At 39.7% G+C, this 27,924-nt stretch overlaps 1 protein-coding gene across 1 annotated transcript in view; it reads right to left on the bottom strand.

Moving 5' to 3' along the window:
* Nucleotides 1-11,149: 11,149 nt before the first annotated feature.
* Nucleotides 11,150-27,924, bottom strand: part of EFHC2 (EF-hand domain containing 2) — a gene marked incomplete at its 3' end in the record, with an annotated part of 55,911 nt that continues 39,136 nt past the window's right edge. The window contains exons 11-15 of the mRNA XM_084226929.1: nt 24,822-24,955; nt 20,491-20,688; nt 19,803-19,895; nt 12,865-12,970; nt 11,150-11,245 (exon numbers count right to left, since the gene is read on the bottom strand). Of these exons, the coding sequence (XP_084083055.1) occupies nt 11,150-11,245; nt 12,865-12,970; nt 19,803-19,895; nt 20,491-20,688; nt 24,822-24,955 (627 nt within the window). The remainder of the gene's footprint in view (nt 11,246-12,864; nt 12,971-19,802; nt 19,896-20,490; nt 20,689-24,821; nt 24,956-27,924) is intronic.

Below are 27,924 nucleotides of genomic sequence, written 5' to 3'. Positions count from 1 at the left end.
CCAGGAGCAACTCATGGCCCAGAGTTTGTCACCCTCCTGCATGGCCCTGGGAGATGTGGGGGCCTTCCCTGTGTCCCCTCTTTGCACATCAACACCCAGTGCAGGACACTGGGCTCCCAGGGAAGACAAAACCCACCAAAGAGCCCAGCTGGTTCAGCTGGCAAATCCTGGGGCCTCTGAAGACATTAGCTGAGCTGTAGACCCAAAAGGAAAGAGGTAAAGATGAAGACACTGGAGAAGGAGCTATCCAGGGCTTCAGAGGGTCAGGATTTTGCCTTGGGTTGCTGTGCTGATCTCAGATGTGCCACTTCAGCTGACAGCTGGGGAACCCTTTCTGACTTTTGTTGGGTGTACCTCCAGGGCAGCACCTGTGGATCACAACCAAGCTCCTGCTGTATCTGTGCAGAGGCAAGAAGGCTCAGGGAGCAGCTTTGCTGACAAACAGGCATTACAGAGGGGTCATACCAAAAGTGCATCTGCTTTTCCAAAATCTCTGCTTTCCCTCTGCTCACAAAACAATTCCTAGAGCTGTCCATCAGAAAATTAGTCCCCAGCTCAGTCCCCACAGAGGGATGAGTGATTTTGCGTCTGATTATCCCTTAGAGGTAGAGTTTAGACATACAAATGTTTGGGAGATGCAGCTATTTTGAGAGGCCTTTTCTTCCACAAAGGTTTGTGTTTAGGACATCCACCACCACCTCTATGGCATCAGATGAGGGATAATTTTAATAACACTCAAAGTAGAATAGTTGAAAAAGCCTTGTCATTTCCTTTCCTCTTTAGAGGAGAATTTCCTGATCAGTTTTGGGCATCGTGTCAATAAATCCTGTCACATTTCCTTTCATTGCAGAGCCCACCATTAGACTGTTAGCAGACTCATTAACAAGACAAGGGGCATCACTGTCAGAAGAAAAGGCTACTGAAATGTAAATACAAAGTCTAGCCAGACATCTCACTTATATAAGCTTGAACTTGACTCATTGCTGCAGGCATAATTGGAGGGGTTTCTCCACACATTATTCAAATTCATGTTGAAGCTGTTTTGCTTCCCACACCCCTCCAGCACCTGCAGAAACCTCTCTGTTGACCCTGAGATCCTTGGTGAGAATCAAGCCAGAGTGTTTGGTCAATGCCAGCTCTTACATCAGTGACTGGCACCCCTTCATGGCTCCCACGTCCCACTTTTAAAAGAATAATTACAGCAATGCTGTGAGTTGAATGACAAAACTGAAAGAAAAATGAACTTGAAGATGTTTCCCTAGCAACTGTGTGCAGCAGTGTTTCCACCAGGCCAACATTACAGCATCACTCTCACAAACTGAAAAAAACCCAGACTGAAATCTTTACCGCTTGAATGGCAAGTGCAGCCTGGAAGAGACCGAGCCCTCCTTGGTCACACCAGCCAGTGCCCAACTCATATTGTGGCTTTCAGCTTAGGTTGAAAACTACTCTGGATAAGGAACAGCAACAGCTGTGAACAGAGGTTCAGAGAGCATAGCAACCTCATAAAAGTAATAATAAAAAAACCAACTTAATTTCAGTTTTGTTAAAATAAGTGTTGATTGTCCCTTTCACTTTCCATTCCTGATCCTTCTCACCACTACATCAGGGCAATTCCAGCACATGCTGTCTAATGAGTCACCTTTGGCCATCTGATTTTCTTGAAGCAGTGGCTGTGAGTTCCCAGAGGGTGAGCCAAGGCTTACTCATCCAACAGTAATCATCTTTGTGCAGCCAGTCCTTCCCAGTCCTTCTTGTTCATCATTCCTAAAACCAACTCTTAGAAACAACACATCCTGCTGCAACCCACCCTTGCTTTCCTGGCAGACAGAGGGGTCCCCATTTTCCCTGCATCACCCATAGCAGATACAGTGAGTGATGCAAGCAGGAGGAGGGAAGAGGCAACAATCCCATTACTATCCTAATAAATCCACCTCTCTTCTGTTTACCATCATAATTTTAACTGATGTAGTCCAGAACAAGGCAAACCTTTTATCCTGACTCCTGCATTATTACCCTCCAGAAAGACAGTGACCATTTCACTCAAGGATGGTTTGAATATTTAGGCACACAGATGACATCATACTTTTTAAATCTATTGGCAATGGTACATTATTTATTAGCTATACTCCTGAGATAAATGCAACTTTATACTGTATCATACTGAAAATGATTTTTGCTCACCTGTGTTGAAAACCTTCTGTTCCACAAACATTGGGATCCAGCTTTTGGACTCTAAACATTCTGAAAATGTTCCCCAGAGGTGGAAAACTGATTGCTTTCTTTAGTGGATGCATGGTCAGCATAACTAACGTGTATTAAATTAGCAGTATTAAATCCAAAAACATGTCTCTTGCACTATGATTTATAGCTCACCTCCTGCAAGAGGAGAGGCCTTTGGCACACTGAGCCAGAGATGCCTCAAATGCCACCAGTGGTACAATTTTATAAAAAAAGATTATGAGGGGAGGGAAGTGTTCATCAGCATCCACACATCAGTGGTGCAGCTCTTCCCCTGCTTGCTGGGTGTTAATGCTCATACCACTCGTGCTTCCCATAGTTCTCCATGTGCCCCCAGTGCCACGTGCCAGGAAAAGCTTGGCCTGGGGCTTTGCAGGGCAGGGCTCAACAGGCCCAGAAAGCCTCAGCTGATGGAGCAGGAGGAAGACTGAGCACTCATCCTTACCTATTAGTAGCAGCAGCCCCCTGAATGGGGAATAATCTGCATTGACTCCCTGGTTGCAGAAGGCCGATCAATTGCTTTATTGCTACTACACTGTATTATACTACTAAGAAAAAGCCATCGCCCTTGCCAGACAGTCACAACACATACATGGATCCAATTGGTCAATAAATCCAAAACACCATCACCAGAGTGCAATTAAGAAACCACCCTTTGGTAAACAATCTCCATAACTTATTCCACATGTGCACAACAACAGGTGCAGCAAGTGAAGATAAGAATTGTTTCTCATTTTCTCTGAGCTCTCTCACAGCTTCCCAGGAAAATTCTGGGAGAGAGGTGTGTCTCTCTCTGCTCACCTGATATGTGATTACCACACTTACCCCCAAGAAAGGCAGTGCTGCCTCTTTTCCAGGGAAAGGGGGAGGTTTGTGCCACTGAGAGGAGCAGCCCAGGAGAGAAAAGAATGATCCAAAAGCTGAGGCCTCGCCTTGGTGTGGAAGCAATCCTACAATTGCTGGGCTTGCTTTGAGGAAACAGTCCCTCATCAGCTCCTGAGCTGCACAGAGGGACAGGAGAGCCAGCAAGAACCACAGTCACCTGCAGACTTCAAAGGACAAGCTTCTAACCCTGCTCCTTGGTGGGTTTTCAGAGGACAGGGTGGAACTGGAGACTCCTCCACTCCTCTGGGCCCAGCCATGGCTTAGGCCTTCGCCTCCTTTGGAGCCAACCACTAGTTTGGTTAAAGGCACAAGTGAATCTGTCACAAACCCCCACACCTAAAAATCTGCAATACTGAATTTTGAGGTGTGATCTGCCAGGATCTGACCCAGTCCTGGAGCCTGGCTGTTGCAGCTGAAGCATGTGGGCTATCCCAAGGCAAGGGTAGGAATGCAGAAAAGCAATCGCCCTTTGCTGGAAAGTAAAGCCAAACCCTGTTCCCACAGGAAATCCTGCTCCTCTGTTTCACAGAAATCAATGCTGGGGCCTCCAGAGTGACAGCTCAGGTCCTTCATGATTGTTTGCCTTCAAAAAGGAATTTTGCTTCATTAGGATGCTGAGTCTTTCTAATTCACATACTTGATTCGCTTCGGGCCTTGTGTTGTCTTCCTTCAGTGCCTGACAACAGGGAGTCAAAGGGGCCAACAGGGAGTCAAAGGGGCATCTCTGAACCTGCTTCGATGCTGTGAAACTTTCCTGAGGAGAGTTTAAATGGATCCTCGAGAATTGGCTGGGGGGAGAGAGTTCATGGGATATTACAAATGTTATGTGTGGGGTGAGAGGAGGCCGGCACATTCCTGATGGAGTGCCCTCTCTGTTTGATACCATTGTTATGGAAACTTGAAACTTCAGGAAGGCCAGTGAAATGGAAATGCCAAGAAGCCTGAGAGAGACCATTTGCTCACCAGGCCTTGCAGAACAAAATGTCTGAGTTTCTGCCTTTTTGAGCTTTCCCGGTGTCCTGAGAGCCAAACTCCCTCGTAGGTGTAAAGGTCAGGAATCCAGCAGCAGCGAGGTGATAGACACGAATCCCAGCAGTCACTTGAGATGCTTACTCTGGAAACAAACTCTCACAACACAAGTGGCTGGAACAGGAGACCTGATGCAATGGCAAAACAGATGAAAACCGTGTGCTCCATCCCAGGGTGAGTTACCTACTGGGAGAGGGAGTGCAGGAGCAGTGACTGTGTGTTCCTCCAGCTTTTCACAACCACTTCAACCCAGATGGTAAGTGAGAAAAATAAAAACTTCCTGCATTTTGATGAGCTTGAGCAATATGATTTTAATAACACAGGAAGAAATGTCTTTCAGCAGCAAAGCAAGACATCAGATAGAGGTGGTGGTTCCTTGAACAAGAATTTGCAAAGCAGAACAGTGCCTTACACATTGTTCTGCAAAATGAAGTTCTTTTGGACAAAGAAAAGTGCTGATTTTTTATTGAAAATAGTTAAATGAATCACTACCCTCAGTCCCAAATGGAAAGAGGCTTGAGCTGCAAAAGCTCTGCTCTTATAAATGTCCAGATGAATTTCCTAAAATACATTTAGCTGTCAAAAGAAAAAAAAAAGCTAGCAGCAGAGAGGTTCAAAACCAATGGACTATAGGCACTGTAGTGAGGATTATCCTTCAAAACAATAAAAAATGTAATAACAATAATAAAATAAAAGTACACTGAAACCCAACTCTAGAGAAGATTTTGTTCCTGTTTCTCTCAAGGGAGAGGCAGGGTGAGGACACCACCAGGCTTTCAAATGCAATCCCTTCATGAAAATGATTTCCAACGGGAGCTCCTGCCCTTGCCTGCAGACAAAAGCAGAATGCATCACTGTTGCCAGACCACCTGGGACATGGGGAGGAGAGGAAATTTCCAGATGGGTTTTAAGACAATTCATTTATATTTGTATAGCCAAAATAAATGTTGGGGGTTTTTTTCTGCAATAGCATTTCCCTTTGCTCTATCCAGACCACCAAGAGAAGAGGGAGGCACAGAATTTCTATTGCACTAATAGTCCTCCTGTTTACAGTTTTGTCTTTTATGAACTTGTGGGAGCTGTTTATTGAGTCATAAACTCTACTAATGGGAATATTATATCTAAATTATAAAAGTACTATAGTATTTGGGTTAGTTAAAAGAAAAACTGTAAGTGTGTAACTGTTTTAAGCCTATCTCAATTACCAACATGATCCTATAATGGGAATTTAATTGCTAATTGTTGGCTTATATTGTAGAAGAGCTGCAATAACAACAAACAACATATAGCCTGTAAACTTGTCCAGACTGCTTTATATCACCTCCTTTCACTGCTACCTTCTTATATGGTTTGGGGGGGGGGGGGGGGAGGGGGGAGGGCGTTTTACAATGATTTAATTCCTAAATGCCTCAAATTAGGGATTTCTGTTTGTTAGGAAAGCATTTCCAGCAGGGCTTTGTGTGACAGATTTTAGCAAGCTGCCTGCACACACTCGGGTGGCTTTAAACAAACAGGACAGCCTTATGCACACGCCTAAGTACTTGGCTAATTCAGATTCTCAGAGAGCTCTAACAAAAGAAATTGTAGTTCCATTTAAGTCAACCAAGATACTCCTGTTTACCCAGCTGGAGTGAAGTTTGAGCAAGACCCACCAGCAGAGTCAAGCTCAAGCACAGTCAGATCCACCCGAAAAACACAGCACTGAATCTGCTCATCCTGAGCTCCAGAACGTCCCTGGGGAAGGATCCCATGCACGTTGAGCATGGACTCCTGGTCTCATGGACTCGTGGTCCCAAAGTCTCACAGTCTCATGGACTCTGCCCATTCCACCCTGCTCAGCCCAGACTATCCACAGCTGGCCCATCAGCCACAACCTGCCCACGGGCAGTGAACAGCCAAGGTCACCCTGCTTGGCCTCAGAGCTCCTCTCACAATGCCAGTGGATCCCAAGGGTGGCTCTCACTCCCCCAGCAGCAATGCAAACATCTGCATTTAGCTGGTTGTTCCAGTCCTTTCAGTTGGTGCAGAGGGATGGGCAGGGGTATCAGTCATCCTCTGAATATTCCTGTGGCTGGTCACTGCCTAGAGGTGCTGATTTCCCTTCCATCAGCAGTGAGGGATCCAGAGAGCAAGGGCAGGTGCAGACACTGCACTGCCAGCATCTGAGAGCAGGGGACATGAGTGTCACCCAGAGACATTCTAATTTGGAGATGGTCTTGTCCCACCTACAGCATGGCAGCTCTGCAAATGGTCTTCCTCTGGTCATCCAAGACAATGCCATCCTGACAGATTTGCTTTGGAAGTGGGAGTTTCTCAGGTGCTGTCAGGTGATACACTGAATTTTGTGCTGTTACAGATCATCCCACCATGCTGCTTGCCAGGGATCTGCATCAGATTTCGGGCAGGTTTGTGAATCAGTTCCTTTACTTCTCTTTGTTCATAGTTCTAAACATGAAACTATCCTGATGAAAGAGGAGAGCAGAGAGGACAGATGGCTGGGGTGAAGGGCAGATGAGGATAGCTTGTTCATTTGTGTGTAATACACACCAGAATAAACTTCCAGATGATTCAGAAATGTGCAGAGGAAGAGTTCATTTAATCAATCCATAACCTTAATATATTATAGTTGTATTAACTTCTTTATCTTGGTTATGCTTCCTAGTTTTAAACTTTACATTGGAAACTAGCAGGGAGATGGACCTTCCCCAAACATCTCTCTATCTTCTTTGACCATTGCCCAAATCAGGAGGGCTGCTTTTGACTGGGTCTGAGTCACTCCCCCAAACAAACTACAAGAAGAAATTGATTTAGAGCAAAGAGTAACTTTTAAAAATTCTTTTTTCCAGATAGTTTTCTCTTAAATGTTATCTACACTGCCCTCTAAAACCTAAAAATAATTTTTAAAATATGACTGAGCTCAGATTGTGATACTTTTTTCCTCCTGGTATTGTAAATTCTTCACAAACAAGCCACTATTCTGTCTTTCTCATTGTACTGCAGCTTGATGGTTAAATGGCCTTAAGAGGAAGAAATTCAGCAAGTAATCATACAATAGTTCAGTTACTGAGGGTACAGGACATTATTGTTTAAAGAACTGATGTCTCCATCCATGACACTGAACTACAAAATGTTAAAAACTGGAAAATTCTTCTATTAGTTCCATGCCTCAAACCACAGAAACACTTAGAATGGCCCAGCAAGCACACACCTGGTGAATCACTGCTAATGATACATGGACTGCTGTTCTCTGAATGCAGTCAAGTGACTGAAAACATCCAGGTTTTTTGGTTATTGTGGAATTAGGATCCCTACAGCTTTCCCACAGCAAGTTCTCCTTTGGGAGGCAGCAATGTCTCCTGTGCTAAAGGGACAAAACAGAGAGAGCAGACACAGGAGCCAACTGAGCCCAAACTTTTTCCATGAAGTAGGATGAACTCACACCAGCACATGAGAAACAAATGCACATGAGGAACAAATGATTTTCATCCTTTCATTTATGCAGATGAGCATCTCTGCCTGATGTTGGTGCAAGTGGCTCTGCATGGAAAAATGCAGTAGCTGGCTGTAGGATGAAGAAAATATTTGCCTGGTGAGGAACACCCATGTCTTGCCTGTTGCCACATTTCTCTTCGCAGAGAAAAGCAAGGCACAACTCTTCCCAAGGATTTCTGAGGTTCACATTCTCTGAACATCAGAGAAAGAAAACACAATTCTTATCACTTGCTGTGCCCGTGTTGTGCCAAAGTAGGATGAAATATGGAGATTGTTTACCCAAAGTGAGGATGTTTTGTTCCCTTGGCCTATCAGGGCCTATCAGTGTGTGTGTGTCGGGACTGTCAGGTAACAGTCACACGATTCAGTGCAGTGTGAGCGTTGTGTGCAGGGTTGAGTGCTTGGCAGATTCACTTTCAGATGTATAGAATAATATAGTAAAATAAAGTAATTAATTAGCTTTCTGATATCCATGGAGTCAGATGCATCATTCTCTCCCTCACCGACGTCAGAGTCGCTGTTGATTTACAATATCTTGCCCACAGCAGATGCCCCACGTCCGAGGGGACCCAACTGCAGGTGACAGCCCAGGCACTCTGAGCCAACCTGTTTGCAGCCATTTCCTTGCCAGCAGCAGCAGCTATTCCAGAGAACTTGGAGCCTCTTCTTCCCAAATGCCAGGCTGAGGAAGCAAACATTAACACTGAGCGCACAGGGGGGTGAGCGGGGCTGTAACGTGAATCCCTGAGCTCCTGCCGGGCCAGTGCAGATATTTGAGGAAAGGAGATACCCTTGGCTGCCCTGCAGAGATCCAGGGCTGAGATTAATGGCAACTGTGGGGGCTGCCTTCCCCTGTGCCAGGCATGCTTTAAAGCCGTGGCCTCCTGCCATCTTGAAACATTACCCTGTGGTATTGTCTTCATTCAGGCCCCTCATCAGCAATGTGAAAAGAGAGAAGAAGCTGGTGGCAGGATTAGAGGAGAGGTTGAAATATTCTGGGCAGCATATGCTGTAAGTCACATTATACAAAGAGGATTATTGGGCTGTTCATTGGCCAGGGCTTTCCATTCTGGAAGCATTGCTGCTTGTCAGAGAGAAAACCTGGTGAAAAGTGTTTATAGCATGTTGGACCACAGTGTATGACACACTGAGCACTGTGACAAGCAATGAAAATATTTTTCAGGCCCTGTCTGCCCTCTCCTAGGAGATTGTTTTGTGTTTGTCAGGGTTATGCAAGATGCATGGGAAAAAGGGAAAAACAGAAGTGAGACCAATAATTCAGAATGGTATCATAAACCTCCTAAAATTACCATCGTCAGATGAACCCATCTCAAACTTAAAACTGAGTACATCAGTCTTGGAAAGCAGTTTGAGACCCTCATTGTTTTAGAAGTGAGAAACCACCTCCTGTTGTCCAGGTCTAATTTATTCATGGCAAATTATACTCATTTTTTCCTTAAGACTACCAATGTTCTTACCTGAACCAGATAATTTTCTTCACCTGGCAACAATGTATTTACAGAGAAAAAGGATATTCATTCAATCTGAGCCTTCATTTTATTACATAAAATTAATTATGCTCCTATATCACCTTTCTTATCTCCATTCTCATGGTCACCTCTCCAGCCCTTCTCTGCACTGATTCCAGTTTACAGTCCCCTTTCTTGACATGACCAAACCATGACTGAATAGATCTATGAACATGGTTCCACATTAAATTATAAAATATTCTATTTCTTGAACTAATTTTTTTCTTTAAAAAATGCTCCTTTTGTCTCATACACATAAGGAGAAACAAACTAAAGTGAATTTATCTTCTCTAGAAGCTACTTGAGAAGCTCTCAATGTTCAGAGTCCCCTTTTCTTGGAAACTCTCAGCTGTACAGGATTTCCACAACTGAAACAAATCCTTTGGAAGACTTGGGAACATTAAAAATTTACAAGGAAAACTGCATTCATTTAGTATCAATCTCAGTCTTGGTTGCATGTTATAAAAATATCCAACTTTCACCAAATTGGCTTCAAACACAATTTTTTGGTTTGGATCCTGACACTGTCCCTGTGGTCAGATATTTCTCATCATATAAGGAACCACTTTCCTCTTTTGGATTGAAAAGCAATTCATAGTCTTTCCTACAACTTGAAGCACTTTCAGTTTTTTGCCCTTTTCATTTTGAGCCTCTGGATACAGACAGTCCTTGCCCATTTTATTGCTACTCCTCCTCAGCAGCAACATAATTATGCCTGGTCTCAAGACCTTTTTTGCTGCAAAAAAGGCAAAGAGCTTTCAAAAGCTTTATATTTTGCCATATGGTACAAAAAGAGTAAGAATTTCATTTACATTATCATGCAGAGTTGTAGGAAGGTATTTCTATATAGAATCATAATTGTAAGGGGGACCTCCAAGTTTACAAAAAATACTATTGTCTCTCCCTCTGTTTGGGGATTAAGATACATTGAATTCTCATCTTTCTAAATCAAACAGTTCCTCCCCAAAACTGTAATTTCAGATAAAAGAAAAAACAGGGTTCTAAGTCTTCCCAAGCACCAGAAGAGGTGCACTGGCTCACACCTCTTCCCCTTTCCCAGTGGAATCTTGTGGATGAATCAGCTCCACCTTCACCTCAGCTCTTCCATTCTTCAGACTTCTTCCACTCCTCTCACAAAAGCAGAAAGTAAATCCAGATCTAATCATGGCTTTGAACTGGTATAAGCTTAAAAAGATATAAAAAATGCTAACAGGAACTCCATTAAGCCATGGAGAAAGAGAAGGGCATCCATGAATTTTCAAAGAACATTTCTGCTGCAAGAGTGCTGCACACCGAAATTTCACTGCAATCCCTTCTCTTCAGACATGTTCCACCCGAGTAAAGCTGGGTGGGACTAACCTGAGTCACATCTAAAACAAAAAGCAAGAACTGACAGTTCTGTGCCGTGCCTGTAAAACATTTGCTTCCACTTTGGAAGGCTATAATTATCTCTGATACCAGAACAGCTTTATAGTGCAAAAACCTTGCTGGCATTTCCTCCACAAAATAACCAACTTTGACATGAGCATCACCACGGGGATAGAGCAAAACCACAGATAAGAGGTGCAGAGCAAGGGAGGAAACGTGAATGGAATGGCATTATTGTGCTAACACAGTCAAACCCAATTCTGAGAGGTCATCCAACAAGGTTTGTTCTCAGAACAAAGCAGGGTCAGTCAGATTTTGCAGTGTTTGACTCAAAGATTTCTCAATACTCACAAATTCTCCATGCAACCAGGCAGAGATTAGAGGATCTAGTTTTAATTATGCTTGTTTAAGTGTGACAGAGGGCTGTTGATTTAGAAAGAGTTCCAAAAACACACAAGTATACATCTCTGTTGGAACAAGAAATTAAATGGAATAAAACCTGTATCTGCTTTTTTCTTATTATACAAGAAATGTTTTTGGTATCTCTCTAAGTAATCTTCAGAGCTGAAGCACCAATCTTAAATCAGTGCCTTGCACAGGTGAGGTTATTCTTCCTTTCCAAAGAGATCCTCCAGAAGACAAGGGTATCTGATCCCAGTCACAGGAGGGGATCGTGGTAGTTGGTTCCAGATTTCTTCCCTCTGAAATTAGTAACCCAGAGAATATCTTAGCATAAAATAATGAAAACAGGGATCATCACAAGCTGGTTAACAGAAGATTGAATGAGCTGCTTCAATTCCACAGACAAATCTCTGAAAAATTTGGTCTTCATATAGGACACCTTCTTAAAAGATTACAACATGTACATTCTTATGAATGTTGCAAAATATTTTATTAAAAATATTTTCTATCACTAGCCCTTTTGCAGATATTTTTAATTAAATAATGCTACATTTTCTTCATTAAAATGTTTATGCTTCAAATTCTTGAAAATCATCTATGTCTCAACACCAAAAATCATACAAAATAATGAGATAAAGAGAAGTTATAAAAAAGAAAGTAAGCTAAACAAGCACAACTCTGCTGCTGAAATCTATCTGTCAAATACAGGTACTGTAGCCTCAAAATACTGCTATTCATTCATGGTAAGTCATGCGCAGAGTGACAATTGAATTCTAAAGCTGAACAAGATTTAAAACTTTTCCTGTCTCTGATTTTTTTTCCATTTTGTAGTTACCTCTCTTAAAATATTAAATATTTAATTATTGCTTAAGCACAGAATTCATCTGTAAAAACAAAAAATATCCCCTTCAACAAAGCCTAATCCACATCATGATCCTCAGGACTGCTGTATAAAACATGTGGAAGGGTTTTGATTTTACCTGTACAAGACAGAAAAATTCTTTACAAAGATAATCAACCATGGAAAACAGAGCAAATCAACAGACCTGAGCCCTCATTAGACACCATCAACAGTCTGAGATGCTACAGAAGAAAGTCTTGGGAAGGCAGGGAGGAGTGAGGAGTCAGGAGCACAGTGCCTGAGGAATACTGGTATAAACTATGCCTTGAATGAACTTGAATTTAAAGGAATGCTGTGTTTCTAAATGGTCTGAACACCATCAAACATATTCTGAACAATACATTGGCTGAGACAGAACAGCAAAATGATGTGTTGGCAGAAGTCTTTGGATTTATTTTTACAAAGTATTTAAAATTCAGCATAATTGCCTTATGGACCTTCTATTTTAAAATGTTCCACTCAGCACAAGATGGCAAGATCAGATTAGTCTGTGCAGATTGTTGATACTGCATTTTTTTTAACCCTAAGTAGCAGGCTGAAGATACCCAAAGTTGATCCATCAGTTCTTCTCTCTGTGCATGCCTACCAGAGATGTGGTGTGCTATGTACAGCTTTCTGAGGGGTTATACAAAATGCAGAGCTATTTTCTGCATATGTGTCAGTGGAGCTTAAAGTATTTTCTGTCTATCTCAGCAAGTGAACAGATCATTTGACATGTGACAATGATATTTGTGGGGGAAGGAGTACTCATGCCCATTGTCCATGGATAAATACATCTGCTTTCCCTTTTCTTTTTTTCTTCTATAAAATGTCCCAAAGTTGTGATACCTACCAAGAACCTCGTCATCCCTGTTTGATTTCTCTGCTTCACCCTAAACCTCCTTATTAAATCTATTAAAAACTAATTACTTAAAGAAAACAGGTACAAATACACAAATAGGAAAAAATATTATAGTGTGTGTTGGCTAAGACAATCATGTTAAAGTTGAAGAAATTATAGTGAGACACTGGTTTTACCTTGGGTGGCTCCTTTTCCTCCACAAAAGCACGGACTTGATTCTCTCTCCAGTTCAGTGCATGAACAAACTTTTTATAGTCTACCTGCTTTTGGTTATCTTCAAACCTGAGCAGAATGGCCATAAGATGACTCAAAGTTAAAGGGAATTTCTAACAAACTTATATCATGTTATCTGCAGCATACTAATCATTGCCTTTGGGCTATAACTTTTATACTACTTTATTCCCAAACACTGGCAGGGGTGAAAAAAAGGTACAAAATGTCAGGAATACCTATATTATACGTTCTTTTCCATATTCTTACACCTTATTATTGTCTCTTAAAGTAGAATTCAACTTCTTCAAGCTTTATTTCATTTCAGCTATTTTCATTTTAGTTTTGAAGCACTGCCCAACCTTTTCCAACACTGATCTCACAGCTTTTGACAAGCATATAGTTGAGATGATCAGTGTATGATTCCTTTGTGTGGAAAAGAAACAGAATTACACAGGAAACCTGTGCTGTAACACAACTGACCTACTCTATTATGACTCCTCTCCTGAAAATAAGTAGTCCTTCAAAAATGCTGTTTGCACACACCTTGGGATCAATTTGCAATTGACAAGCAGCTCCCTAACGTACCAAATAATAGCCAGAATTTAAAATCATTGGGCAAGAGGTTTGTGGCATTGGTCTTTATTTCTGTGGATAAATAGATATATTTGTATCAGTTGTGGCTGTCCCCTAAATGCATATAGATGCTGCCAGCAGATACATATGGCAGAAGATATATATGTTGCCAGCTAAGGTCTACAGATCTTTAAGTACATGTGGAAAATACTATTTCCCTCCCCCAGATTTCTAAAATCTTTACTCTGCACTAATAAGCCACATGGGAATAGATTTATAAGTCATTTCATCCTTCTGCCATTGATCTGGATGAAGCAGCTTCAGAAATAAAAGTCCTCAGTTCAGCAGAACACTGAGGTGATTCTTGGGAACCACTGCTCTTTCAGTGTCACCAGCCAAATGTTGAAAGATACCTTTGGGCTGAAACTTGAAAAGAACAGCTGGAATGCTCTGCCATAAATACAGCACTGGCAGCTTCTGAAGGACACCTGTCTCACCCAACACCACCCACCTGCAAAAGGGACCCAGTTTGGGCACAAAAACATAGCCTGGAAGTGCCTGTGCTTCACTGGGGTCCATGGAGAAACACAAACACCCAGCAAGCCTCAGTATCTCTGACCTGGTGAGAGACACCAGGTTAAACAATTCTGCCCTGCAATCTGGTGAGACAAAAACTACTGCAAAGGAAACAAGTATTGCAGAAAATCATTTTGCCTTGTCCTTAATGAAATAGCAGTGCACAAAACACAGGCCTCAAAACCCTTCAATCACGGCAGAGGGTTCTAACAAAAATTAAGCATGAAGGCACCTTAAGGGAGAATTTACAGCACAAACTTGGAAAACAATACCAGAGGAGAAATAGATCTGGTGACAAAAATAAACTGCAATAAACTGCAACTCATCCTTTCCTTCTCCTCCCCCCACACCTTTCATTTAATAGTCAGCAGGAAAGATAATAATGAAATATACTGAGAGCCATAAACAGAGATGGCAGCGATAAACTGGAATGTTAAGTACAGTGAGTTATGCTGAAGATGAAAGCAAAGTCAGAAAAGAATGCTACTGCTACCAGAATTAAATGGAGCCTGAAACACTGCCATGAGAAACCCTCCTATGACAGCCTGCTTCTTCACCATAGTTCACATGCAAGTTAACATTTCCACAAAGCCTTACTTTTGGGGAGTATATCCAATACACAAGAAAAGTTCCATTCCCACTTCCAGTGGGTTCTTAGTTTCAGGGTTTTGTGGTTTTTTTTGCAGGTGGCAATATGGAAGACAAACAAGTCTTGCATGAGATGTAATAAGATAATCAAAAAGCTTATATCTCTTGGAAAAATAAGGGCAGAAAGATTGGAATTTCAGAACAATCAGGAGAAATTATTTTTCCTTCTACTATTATGTAGTTATATTTTGCTCATTGTGAAAAGTCAAAAGATTAATTTTACCGCCATGCTGAGCTGTATAAGCAGGATTTTAAAGCAAAGAACAAGTGAAGGTGTGTAACTATTTAAACTTTCTATTGAGGAAAGCATTGCTTCTGCTTTTAACACACATTTACAAGGAGAAAAGTCCTTTGATGTTACAGCACTAGTGAGCTGAGATGACAATATGGGTTTGAAATTATCTATAACCAAGAATTTTACTATAGGCAGAGGAAATGGGATTCCTAAATCTCATAATTAAATAGCTACAGAAAGCATCTTAAAATACTACTCTAGAACAACCCATAAAGAAAAAAAAATCTACTCTTTAGATCTTTTTACTGCTGTGACTTATTGTATCAATCTACTAAAAGCAGACACTAGAGATTTGGCACAGAGCATCCAGATGGACTAAGGAGATGTTATCAATTTGTGCATTATTAGGACAGAGATGTCATGCATTTCACAGGCTGGAGTTAATATTGCTGAGACAGTGCTCTTCAGAAAAGGAAATTAGATTTGTCTTATCAAGAAGATGTTCAAAAGATAGCTTCAAACCATCCTTCTCTTCAGTTTTTCCTTGTTGCTTCACCAATGCATGGGATTTTAGACTATGAAAGTCACCCCTCCATCTCTATTACAGTTTGCAGAGCTTTTTATTTTCTCTACCATTACAGAACTAATCACACATTTCTGCTTACAAAAATACATTCATAATTAAATACTCCAGATAGGTGAAAAATCTGGTCACATCACATTATGATCATTCTTGAGGATGCTTTGGTGATTAAAGGTTACTTACTAATAAGTTTTTCTTTCCCATCAAGAAATCTATACCCCAAAGATTTATGTGAAATTTTAATGTGCATTAAGACTTTTTTTTAATTTCTTCATTTCAAACAACATTTATTAACAAGTCAATCTGATAATAACAGAGCAGAAGCATCTGCTGCTTTAACCTTAGAGAAAATGTTGGGATTCTTCAGCCTGTTTGATACTTTCTCTGCAACACAGTTCTACAGGGACTAAATTGCCACAGGTGTAGACCTAAATAAACTGCTCATAATTAAAGGATTTAAACCAACAAGCACAACAAGTCACTATTAAATAACAATGGCTACCATCCCCTTTTTAAAATTTATATTTATACTACACTTACTCACATCTTGAACAACCATGAATTGAACCATCAGCTCCTCAGCAAACTGAGTAACAGGAATAATTTGTCTTAAGAGATTAAAATATGAATTCTAGAGATCCTTTTAATCCCAAATGGCATAGGGAGTCTCAGGCATCAAAGGTAACAAGAAGGCAGCAGGAGAAAGATCTCGTGACCATTTCCACTGCTGCTCCTGCTACTGGACACTTGCTATAGCAGGAAAAGAGGGTTTCTTCCTGAAAGAAATAGGTCAGCCCTAAAGAAAAACATTACAGGTAGGAAACCAGGTAAAAACTATTACCTGGGAAAACTATTATCCTGGGAAAAAATGAGCAGGCAGGAGTGGCCTGGCCTGACTGTAAGTGAATTGAGAACTGGGATCACCATGTAGGAGGAGCTCTGTCATCAGGCACTGCTACCTGAGGGACTGGAGATTCACCTTTTCAAAACAACAAGCACCTTTCAAACAGACTCTCCCCAGCAGTGTAGAGAGGTGAAAAAAGACTCAGCTATTTTTAACAGAAATTGAAAAACATAATTTAAAAACTAGGGACCTCCAATTAACAACTGAATTAATGCAGAATAATCAACATGTAATGCTTGTAAGCTCGTAATCGATTCTTTCTCCTCTCAATTTTTCCCTTCCTTAGCTTCCCTTCCCTGTTTATAAATCCTCCAGGGAAAGACTGCTTCTTTTTAAGTCCTTTTTGGCATCAATTTAGCATTACAGAAAATAAAAATAACAGAAAAACCCCCTAAAGTCATTACTTAAGCACTTCGCAAAATTTATTTATTAAACAAATTGTAATTGTTCATTATGCCTGCATAAATTTAAAGACATGTTTATAGTGACTACTGTAGTTTTCTGGCAGAAACAACTGTGTACTGTCTGCATTTTTAAACAATGAGATTAAATTCTGTATTGTTCTGAGATTAAAAAAGCAAATGAGAAAATGCTGATGGAAAAGTAAATGCCTTTTAACATGCCAGCTCAGGTAAATTGGAAAAACGTTCACATTGTTGGGTACCTAAATCCTCCTGTTTCAACATCCCACAACTAAAAATATAAATTGACACTAGATGGACAATATGAAAAGGTCTTCTGAAATCCCAATTTTTGTGCTAAGTCTCCTTTGACTCCATGGCAACTGAGTGGTCTTTGGGTACAGTAAACAAAGTCCTGGGTCATTTGGAGGTGACCACAAAATAAGACAGTAATTTCTAGTCCCATGCTTGTAATAAGTGACAGATCATTGCAGTATAATTTCCAAATGTAAATAATAAATATTTTAAGAGTACTACCTTTCAAAATGGAAAAATAGAGTCATTAAGTCCTGGAGAAAGTCTTTGCCACCTAATCTCAGATAGCAAAGCTGAATAAACACAGAGCTTCAGCCTTCAGCCATTATCTGATCACATTGTCCAGCATCATTTTATAGCTGAATGGGGTCCAGCTAGTGCATTAGCTATATATACTGATTATGTGGGAATCAGTCCAGCAACTTTTATTGTACCACTTTCTTCCTTCATAAATAAAGATTCACAGAGTAGGACCACCACCACCACTTGTTTTAGAAATATCAATGGACACAAAACTAAATGGTTCCTCATAAAAATATTTTTTAAAAATAAACAAGGAAAGAATACTGGAATACTGTTGACAAACTTGGCCCACACTGAATTGCAAACTCCCCAGGAATGAGACTGTTCTTCATCAACAATAAACCTGCCTGTTTCATGATTCTTCAGTGTTGAAGAAAACTAAAGAAAGCATAAAGAAAGGAAAAATTTAAATCTCATTAAGATGACTCACCTCTTCAATTTACAGACTACTGGAAATTAAGTCCTATTAAAGAGAGTTCAAAAAAATATTTCCCAGGCTCTGCACCTTCATAAAACAACAAAGTTCCCAAGCAGTGCCAAGTGCACACATGATGAAGAATGTGACAATTCCTCATTACCTGCAGTGCTGTGACACCACTTAAACTGCCACCTTTGAAGCAGCTGATGCTGTAACTTAGAAGTGCCTTACACAAGGCTCTCTGTCAAATGAAGCACTTCCCACACTGATTTCTGAGGCCCAGCTTCACACCATTCTCATTTACCTTTCTCATACAGAAATCTGTAACACAGGCTGGCCTCAGCCCCTTTAGAAACTAGGGAAAATGGATGGGAATTTGGAAATGCTGCTCTGATGCAGGCTGAGGAGATAACTCTCTCCTCCACCACCTACAGAAAGAACCTACAGCAGCTGAAACCTCATCCAGCTGTCATGGGCACCTTGCTAAAGCTGGGTGAAATCCAGCCCTTGATCTCCTCCCTGTGTTCTAAGCTTATCTCTAATTTTTATTATAGTGTACTGGGCTTTTTCTTTTTAACTGCCTACACTCACTCCTTAGGAAAGTAGAGGTTCAGGGCACAGAAGCTTTCCCTGATATAAATCCACAAACAATAAACATGTCCCTAGAGCCCAGGATGTGTCAGGCTTGTCTGCTTCTTATCAGAACTGAGTTAGTACATAAAGGAAAACTTCCAGGGCCTTGTTGTGCATTCAAGTTCAGCCCTTAAGAAATGGAATCTGTAAGAACCCCTTGTGTAACATGGGATGTCAGTTGTTCTTCAACAATTGTGTTGGGCAGCTTGCTGGGAGTTCTAAAACATCACTTGTTAAAATTTAATGTGTATTGTTAAAATTCAGACATTTCTGAAGACTAATGCTTATAACTCAGTGTCAGAAGTGATGAACAGCCATACAAAGAAGCTTTAACAAAATGGATTGCACATTTCTGCCTGACAAGGGTGTTTTCATTAATTACTAAACCCAGATGCTTAATTTGCAACTCCTCCTGAAATCAAGAAGCACATTTATCTGAAAGCATGTAAACATGACAGAAGACATGACCTGTTCCTGTTTTTAACATACTCTGGAAACACAGACAAAACATGTGATTTTAGGATTTCCCTCAAGGGAAAGAAGAAACCAGCAAGTATGGATTTAAACCTACTACCAGAAAATCTGTCCAGGAAAACCAAACTCAACAAGACATGAGTGTTCAGAGCACCATAGCTTATTGTGAACTCTAATCTTTATTACCAGTGCACTAAACAGTAGCTCTTTTCACTTCTACTCCCATTAATACAGGTAGCAAAGCAATTTGTCTCAAGAAAGCTAAATGTGCCATCGAAAAGTACCAAAGCCATCCCAACACTCCTTTTCCTTTTTAAAAATGGCAATAAAATATGTTTCAGGGGAGATTAATAGGAGAAGCAAACCAATTTTGTTTACTATTGATGCTGTAAACTTGATAAAGACACTTTATTGTATTCATGTTAGTGTGTTCTTTGGAACTCACACAATGTGTTTTCATAAGATTATTGTTTTTACCTCACATCTATACACAGGAACAACTAAAGCAAAAAAAGTGAATCTTATTGGAAATGATAAGCATCAAGAACTGATTTTATCAATAACTCATCTATGGAAAGATGAATTCCATAGAATTCTGCCAAACCCCAGATGATTTACTATGCCAGGCAAAATGAAGAGAAGTTGCTAAGATGGATGCATCTCAGTTGATTATAAATATTCTATAAATAGAAAAGTCTGTCTGTGTAGGGACAAAATCTGCATCATGAAATGATTCATACTAGATAAATGACAATTTCTGAAGATTTGTGTCTGCAGCAGATATTTAGCATTGATTTGCACCCATGCATGCAGGTCACCTTATCTGCCCTTAAGTTACCTGGCCAGTAAAGTTTCTAGAAGATCATCAGGAAGTGGCAACTTAAAGGATTTGAAAATAGTCCTGCAGGTCTCAGAGGGCAACAATCCACACCTGCATGTAAGAAAGAGAGGGGTAGAAATATACATTAGGTATTTTCCAGGTTTACTTCAAGTGAGTGTTTCTGTGCTTAGGAAAATGTGTGAGGACTATCAGGATAGAGAAAAAAAGACAACAAAGTTTTACGAAATTTTGCTATTACAAAGCTGAGAAACTTGAAGGCCACATTGTAGCCTTTCTCATACTGAGATCCTCAGTGATTCTCTGTGATTCTTTATCTTTTTTATGTGACATCAGGGAACAAAAAGGGCAAATGAGTCACATAAAGATTCATTCTTTCCTTTTTTCCCCCCTTAAATCACTATTTCTCCTTTTTGATGTAAAATCCTGTGTTTTGCCCATGAACTGGTATCTGATGACACAGAATGTTCAGTACAGCATCTACAATAAAAAGCCCATGTACAAAATATAGATTAGACAAAAACGGCTGTCCTCTTCTTGTCTATTGTCAAGTGCTGAGAGAGGCTTAACATTACACATAATATTCTTTGGACACAATATACCATTTGCTCAGCAACAACCAGAAAGTAGGTGGGTTTACAAGAAAAGCTTCTCAAATAACAGTTTGGGATAAAGAGAGGAAACTTACTTTTCTCGGTCGTTGTACAAAAACACTGTATTCAGTTGTTCAAAAATTTCAAAGGCATTTTTCTTTAGTTTGTCTTGAGCCACTGAAAGGAGGAAGAGGAGGTCTGTTTGACTGTCCTCTCTGATGCCATAGTGACGCCCAAGAGTCATAATTTCATGTTCTGAAAATCCTCCAGCAGCGACACTGACTATCCAATTTCTGTGCACAAAAACAACAGCCTACATTAGTTTTAAATAAACAAGTTAAAACCAGTTAATAATCACTAATTTTGAATGAGGATGTCCAAATTTCCTCAGTATCTGTCTATACATACAAAAATACACCCTAACCATGACTGAAGGGTTTTACCAGAGATGCCATACAGAGAATTACACCAAATCACAAGTTCTCCTAGCAAGAATGTAAGGCAGCAGCAAGAGCAGCTTACACTTGGATGCTGTAAGTGGAAAATCAGATCCCATGCAAGGAAGAGCCTAGGATGTGCTCTCCCAAGCCTGTGTGTGCTGCTCAGACAAATCAGCCTAGCCCATGGAAGAAGAAATTTTTTGAGATCCATCTGATGGGACAGTGTCAGCTCCCTCAGCTGTTACAAGGCCTCTTGTCAAATGTGGATTACTGTAACTACATTGGCTCTATGATCCCAAACATCTGCCTCTGGTGCACTCACATTCAACCAGGCTTTTGAACAAGCAAGCATCAGCATAAGCCTATGTGTTTAGTCAAAATTAGATTAATTATATATGATACTTCTGAATACACTGCACTAAGAATAAACTTCACTGCAATTGCTGGTGCAATTAGTGCTGTACCTTGTGATACCCATGAGGACACTGAATCACTGTGATTAAACTCCAATCCTTGAAAACAAATGGAAGAAATTAGTAGTGATGCACAAAGTTCTGACATAAGAGCTAAATGGCTGCCTGGAGAATACTTCAATTGTTGAATTATTCTAATAAGGGATCTCTTTAACATTCATATGTGAACTGAAAGCACAGAAATTTAGGATCCTTCCAAATCTGCAAACTTTTAACAAGAAACAGAGTTCCTCATTTGCTTCTTCTCAGATGTTTGTGTGGTCCTGTTCAAAGGAAAGCTTCATGTAATAGGATTGCACTTACACAATTCTTAAAGAAAAGCGAAATACTGCAGAGTATCTACTTCGATTCAACTGCTTCTTTTTTCATATTGAATAAATCAGAATAGTCTTTTATTTGCAGTGGCAGGAAATAAATACAAGGAAGTGACAAGCTGTTGACAGTAGCAAACCTTATTTGAGGTACACAAACTTAATGACCAAGATCTGCTCCATCTACTAATATTATCATTATCTTGTCAGTATTATTTTTCCACTTACTGGATATTATTATTTCTATTGCAGCAGCATTCAGAGCTGCAGTCAAAGCTGGAGCCTCCTTCCAGCAGCCTGCAATAAACACAACTGCACACACAGAGAGGACAATGCTGCCTGATAAGCCTGGCACTCCAGTGCTCGGGCTGGCAGAGCTGGGGGCTGTAGATAACATCAGCCATTTCCAATTCAGACTGGATTTTTCCATACATGGCACAGATTTTTCCGCTGTCAGGATTTATTTTTTATTTTCTCAATCCAGTCAGTGACAATCAAATCACTAAAACCCACAGATAAAATTATTTCACTTGGGAATTAAGAAATGCTTTAGTGATTGCGAGGGACTAATGAGTAAGACCCAAGACTCACAACAGAATGACATCTAAACTCTCCCTGACCAAAAAAAACCAAGCTCCAATAATTGTTCCCACAGCTTAGCTATCTCTTGTTTTGCGTTTTTTTTTTTTTGTTCTAGAAGAATAGGACAGATTGCAATCTGAATTTATTACAGAAAGTCATAATTAACTGCTCAAGAGAGCTGCTTCTCAAGCTGAATTGAAGATAGGCATCTTTGTTAGACCCACATGCTCTTTGTCTCTAACAGCAAACAATCTTGCCAGTAGCTTATGAGAAAAAACAGCCTAGATAGGGCTGTGTGATGCACAGGCATCTAAGTTTTAAATATTTTTAATTCACTTTTTAACAAAGATTTCAATAGTTCTAATGATAACTTAGGGAATAGCTTCAGTGTACATCACACATTTATTTCCTGGATGAAGTACTGAAGATTTGGGTTCTGAAAGCAGTTTAAGTAAATTGTATAATCACAATTCTCTTTACTACATCATACTTATAGATGTAGTTTTACATGCAGATTATATAAAATTACATAGGTAGAAGGGATGAAATCTGAACAGCCAAATTCAAAGCTGAGTAAAACCTCAGCTGTATTTAAGATAAGCAAAGAGGATTATCATTGAAGCTGTCACACAGATAATTACCTGCACTAAAAATAATAATTTGTTGTTAGTTATAGTAATCAAATGTCATGGCAGATTAAAAATAAACAGAGATGTACACCTTAGGAAACTGAAAGAATAAAATATTCTATTCACATAGAAGTATCTTGGAATTTTCAAAGATAAAGTGGAATTTTCAAAGTAAAGAAGTGCTCTTGTTTTTGTCATTAAAAATGCTTCTTACATTCTAAAATAAGATTCACAGATAATAATGAGAACCTTTAGATTACTGGATATAATACAAACAGAAATACTAAGAGAAACAAAACCTACTATCACTATGGAGCACAAACATTCAAGGTTCCTTTGAGGCAAATTCTTCCCCTGTTAGACTCCAGGCCTTCCCCTATAGGAGGGAGTTGAGGCTGGCCTGGATGAGCACTGAGGCCCAGAAAACCCTGATTATTTGGGTTCCCCAGATTTCCTGCTCATGGAGAGGGCTCCTGCATTTTTTGTGGCTTAAACCAAGTCCCTCCATTCCACATGATCAGACATATCTCTCTCCATGTCACAGAATAGCACCACCCTAAATTAAACTGTTGAGCTGTTCACAGCTGCACAGATTATGTCCATGATTAAATTTACACCCAACTGAGCCTCTTCTGGATAAAATAAAAACCTTTGTCTGCCATTTAAAAGCACAATCATCCCTTCTAAAAGTTTGCTTCCCTAATTCTATCATACAAATGTTCCAAACCTTTGAGCTGTTCTTAGTGAATGCACAAAGCTTTGCAAGTGATTATTTCATAATTTGAACTAAAACAGTGGGGTTTTTTTTTAAATAGTGACCTTGTACATAAATTAAAAACCTTTTCCAGGTGCCAGGAGCTTTCTCCCATTAAACATGAACTTTCAATTTTCTCTCTTCTTAGTCAAGTAATAACATCTTCCTTCTTAATGCAATTAGCAATTCAAAATCTCACTTCTGCTGAACAAAATATCTGAGTTCAGAAGTACTTTGACCAAAAGCTGCCAAACACTGTGGCCTCTTTTAGTTTAAGTCCTACCTTTAAATCACTTATTTTTCATTTCTGAATACCAGCTTGTTTTAATTTCTCACTACTTTCACTTTGTATTGCTGAAAGAACCTTCTGCTGATCTATTTCTCTTCTGAGATATTTCAGAAGCAATTCCTGCCTTGGTTAGCATTCCTATGGAGATGACATTCCATGCAATATTCATCTACTTACATGCCTTAGTTATTATGACAGTTCCTAAATAGACAGTGTATAACTTCTGTGAAAACCAAATGCTTCTAAGCAAAGTTTTCTCCCCTCTTTCATATCATTAACCTTACCAGTACTGTGCCCAACACAGTTTGTACACTCAGGTATTCTGGCTGTGAGATAAACTGAAATCAGTTTGTATTTGAACACTTTTTCCTCTTTCAAGTATCTCTACATCTGCCCATTGCCATATCTGGATCATTGCCAGATTTCTGCTCCCTTTATGCTTAAATTAATACCCAAGTATTAATTATGGTTCTCACTACTGCTTCCCAATCTTTTTGAAACATGCTTAGCACTGCCTTCTATAATTTCAGTACACCTTAGTTCTGTAAAGACTGTCTTCTTTACCAATGGTTCAAAACCCAAACACCATTTTCAGGAGACGACTTGAACATTCCTACTTGAATTTCAAAACTACTGTTTGACTCTCAGGATGGATTTTTCTTTATCTTCCAGCATATATATTACTGCTGACTTGTGCCCTTCTTCATAACACTGTGTCAGCTCCATAAAAAGCAGACAGATTTCTCTTGTGCCTTTCAGCTTACTTGAAACTATCACTTTTTTTTCTGGAACATGGATTTACTTTCATTTTTACACCTCCAAGTAAATGCAAAACAAATCGATGACATTTCTCAGCTGGACAGAAAGCATCAAAACCCAGTCATGCTTTATACATTTTGGGGGGATGTGACTTTATTAAATATTAAAACCCCAAACCCACTGTCTTACCTGAAAGTGTCATACCCAATCACTTTGGTATGCTCAGGGTCAGTAATAGCAAATGTCTTTCTGATTTCTTTGGCGTGAGATTCAGTCATGCTCTTCAGTTTGTTGAGGACAACATGAATGTCAGCCATAGGGAACTTAAAAGAGGAAATAAGACATGGATTATAAAGACCTGGAGGACAGGATGCCATCCAGAGGGACCTGTCCAGGCTGGAGAAATGGGCACATGAGAACCTCAGCAAGACTATCAAGAATATAAACAAACAAAAATCATCAGATCCTGCATTCTCAGAAAGTTTAGTGCAGCAACATAAAAGAAGACCCACTTTTGCTTGAAACATTGCATTTCTAAAGCAGAAGTAGAAACATTTAAAGTACAGTTCTAATAACTTGGTCATCATTTTATGTTGGTGCACCTCACTGAATTCTCAAGTCATAAATTTCACAATGTTAAAGCTAATTTTTCACCATTGGCTCCAGAAAGGTTCCAACAAATAGTCTCATTCATCTTGGACTACACTGTCTTACATATTCAGAAACAGCACATTAGAAATTTTTTAGGAACCAATTTTACCTGTTGTATATAAAAATGCTTACATGTATATTTCTTCCTAAATAGACCATTGAAATAAATTTGAACTCAGATTAAACAGAACTCAAGCACAAAGGCTTTCAATCTATATTCAGATCATTATGTTAGTGCTCTACCAAGGATTTATTTGCTATACCCATTTTTAATATAAAACATAGGAGTATTTAGTCATTAAATTGGGGGTGACTTCTACTATGTTCGTATATCTATCATGCTCTATCTAGCTTAAAAAGCACAATGAACTGCCTGAAAATACTTTTCTCCCATTTCTTCCAATAGCAATTATTTGAAATTTGGTATGACTAGTATTAAGGACCAGGACATAAAAATTAGGCCTCAGCCCCAACTGTGCTCAAGTGTGTCTACACTTTGTAGCAGTTCAAAATGCTCTAGAAAAGGGTAGTTAAAGTCCCTATGGCACTGCCAGAGCAGTACAAATTGATCCAAGTTTAATCAATACATCAGCTCTTGCAGGCTTTTCTCAGAATTGAAGAAGACAATTTCTGCCTCTGCCAAAACCCCAGGTGCAGCCCTGGCAGGCAATGCCCTGCAAGGCAGTGGCTTGGAGCAGCTGGACCAGCAATCAAAGAGTTTTAGAGGCAGCAGCTTTTCCAGGCCCCTCTCCAAGATGTTTCTGTTTGGGGCATAAGCACAGAGTCTTCTGGGGCTCGAGCAAGGAACAGAGAAAAGACTGAGGAAGGGTTCAGAGAGCAGAGTACTTCAGGATGGACAAAGTGTTCTGAATATTTAAGAGCCTGTCTTCTCTACATTATCAAAACAGCTATTTTTACATCTTTTTTCCAAAACTACTTATTCCAAACACCTACATAGGCATTGAGTGTCCAAGAAGCATGGCAATAATTTCACCAGCTTTCCCCCTTCTCATGTAACTCCTGATATGTTTCCAGTCACAGTCTAGTTTGGTTTGCTTGCCTTGCTTAACTCAGAGATGATTATGCTGAATTCAATGGAAGTAAAACCCTTTTCTATGTTTGTGCTGCAGCACACAGCAAAGTTAGAACAATTGATACAGTTCAGAGATGCTGAATTCTCTTCCAGTGATGCCTTGTTTGAAACAGTCCTCCCCAAACCTGAATAATACCAGGAGGACTGTGCACAACACACCTGCTCTGTTTTGCAAGCAAATCTATACTTTCTAAATAAATATTTTTTCCTCATATTGAAAAATAAACCAGAAGTGCTGAAAAGTTTTAAACTAAGTCCTTGAAGTTACTTTCAGTAACGGTGGCAATCAAAATGACAAGACTCTGTGATTTTTCCCTCCCTTTAACATAAAGACAATACAGTGAGTATAATTTGAAACAGAAAACTAAAGCTTTCCAACTATCTTAGATGGTTTCAAACAAATTTTCAATATTCACCTGCACTATGATTACAAATCAAAATTTATCTAAATCACCATAAGCCTGAAGAACTGTGGTCAAAATGGCAATTTCCATGAAGAAATATTCCATACAGATTTCTTTTACCAGTTTTAGAAAACATACTGATGTGTTCTTCTGGAAGGAAATCTCTTGTCCATTCAGGAGGAAAATTATTTGTTTTGAATTTTAGAAACAACTAACAAATAGCCATATTTATCTTGTTTCGCCCTTTTTCTAAACAATCTTCCAGCTCTTATCTTCTCTAGTAATTGCTGAAGTTCTTGTGATTTGAGTATGTGATCCCCTGATGAACTGAGGCAAACTTCTGGAGCTCTAGTCAAAGGATATGAGTGAAGTCCCTACCTCTGGGACAATCAACCTTTTTTTCCTACCAGCTGCATGAAAACCTTAATTGTGCAAAGACCCTTTCAAAATTCACTTTAAGGGCATATTTTCAATGTTGCCTCTTCGCATTTTGCAGATTTTATTTTGATACTATACAATCATTCAGTCTGGAGAACTAAAGTCTCATCCATTTGATCCAGGACAATCAATGCAAACAACATTCCAAAGAACATTTACAATCTAAAGATGAGCTCTGAATTTTGGAGAAAAGGTTTGGTTTTGATTCTACCAGGAGAAGAAACCATTCAGCAGGAAGGAAACACACTGGATTGCATTTTTGAGGTTTCAGCTTTGTATCTTACTGCTTTAAGCTTTTAGCAGTCTTAGCATTTTACACCCACAAGCATTTTGCAGATATTCCTTGTTGTTCCAGGGAAGGCAGATGGTGCTAATCCACATTAATTTACAAATCCAGATTAATTTACAAAAAAATTCACCATTCTACTAAAGTACAAAGCAGCAGAGGCACTCCAGCTCCCAATTTATTGCTCTTCCCTCTGAAGGCAACAAGAAAAGACAGTAAAACTCAATAAACACTGTAAGCTTGAATTCCTGACTGTGATGTGAATTTCTAATATTACAAGGGAAACATTTTGGTAGAAAAATGTGTATGAACCCAAAAAATCAAATTAGGACATGAAATAGCCTTATCAGTAAGACTAAATTGGATGTGTCCACATCTTGAGTACTGAACACTGTTCCAGCCTCCACATCTCACAGTTAC

The sequence above is a fragment of the Fringilla coelebs genome, assembly GCF_963513975.1.
Source record: "Fringilla coelebs genome assembly, chromosome: 2".
Classification (NCBI taxonomy): Eukaryota; Metazoa; Chordata; class Aves; order Passeriformes; family Fringillidae; genus Fringilla; species Fringilla coelebs.
Note: the sequence above shows the minus strand (reverse complement) of the source record. Positions and strands in the feature narration are given on the sequence as shown.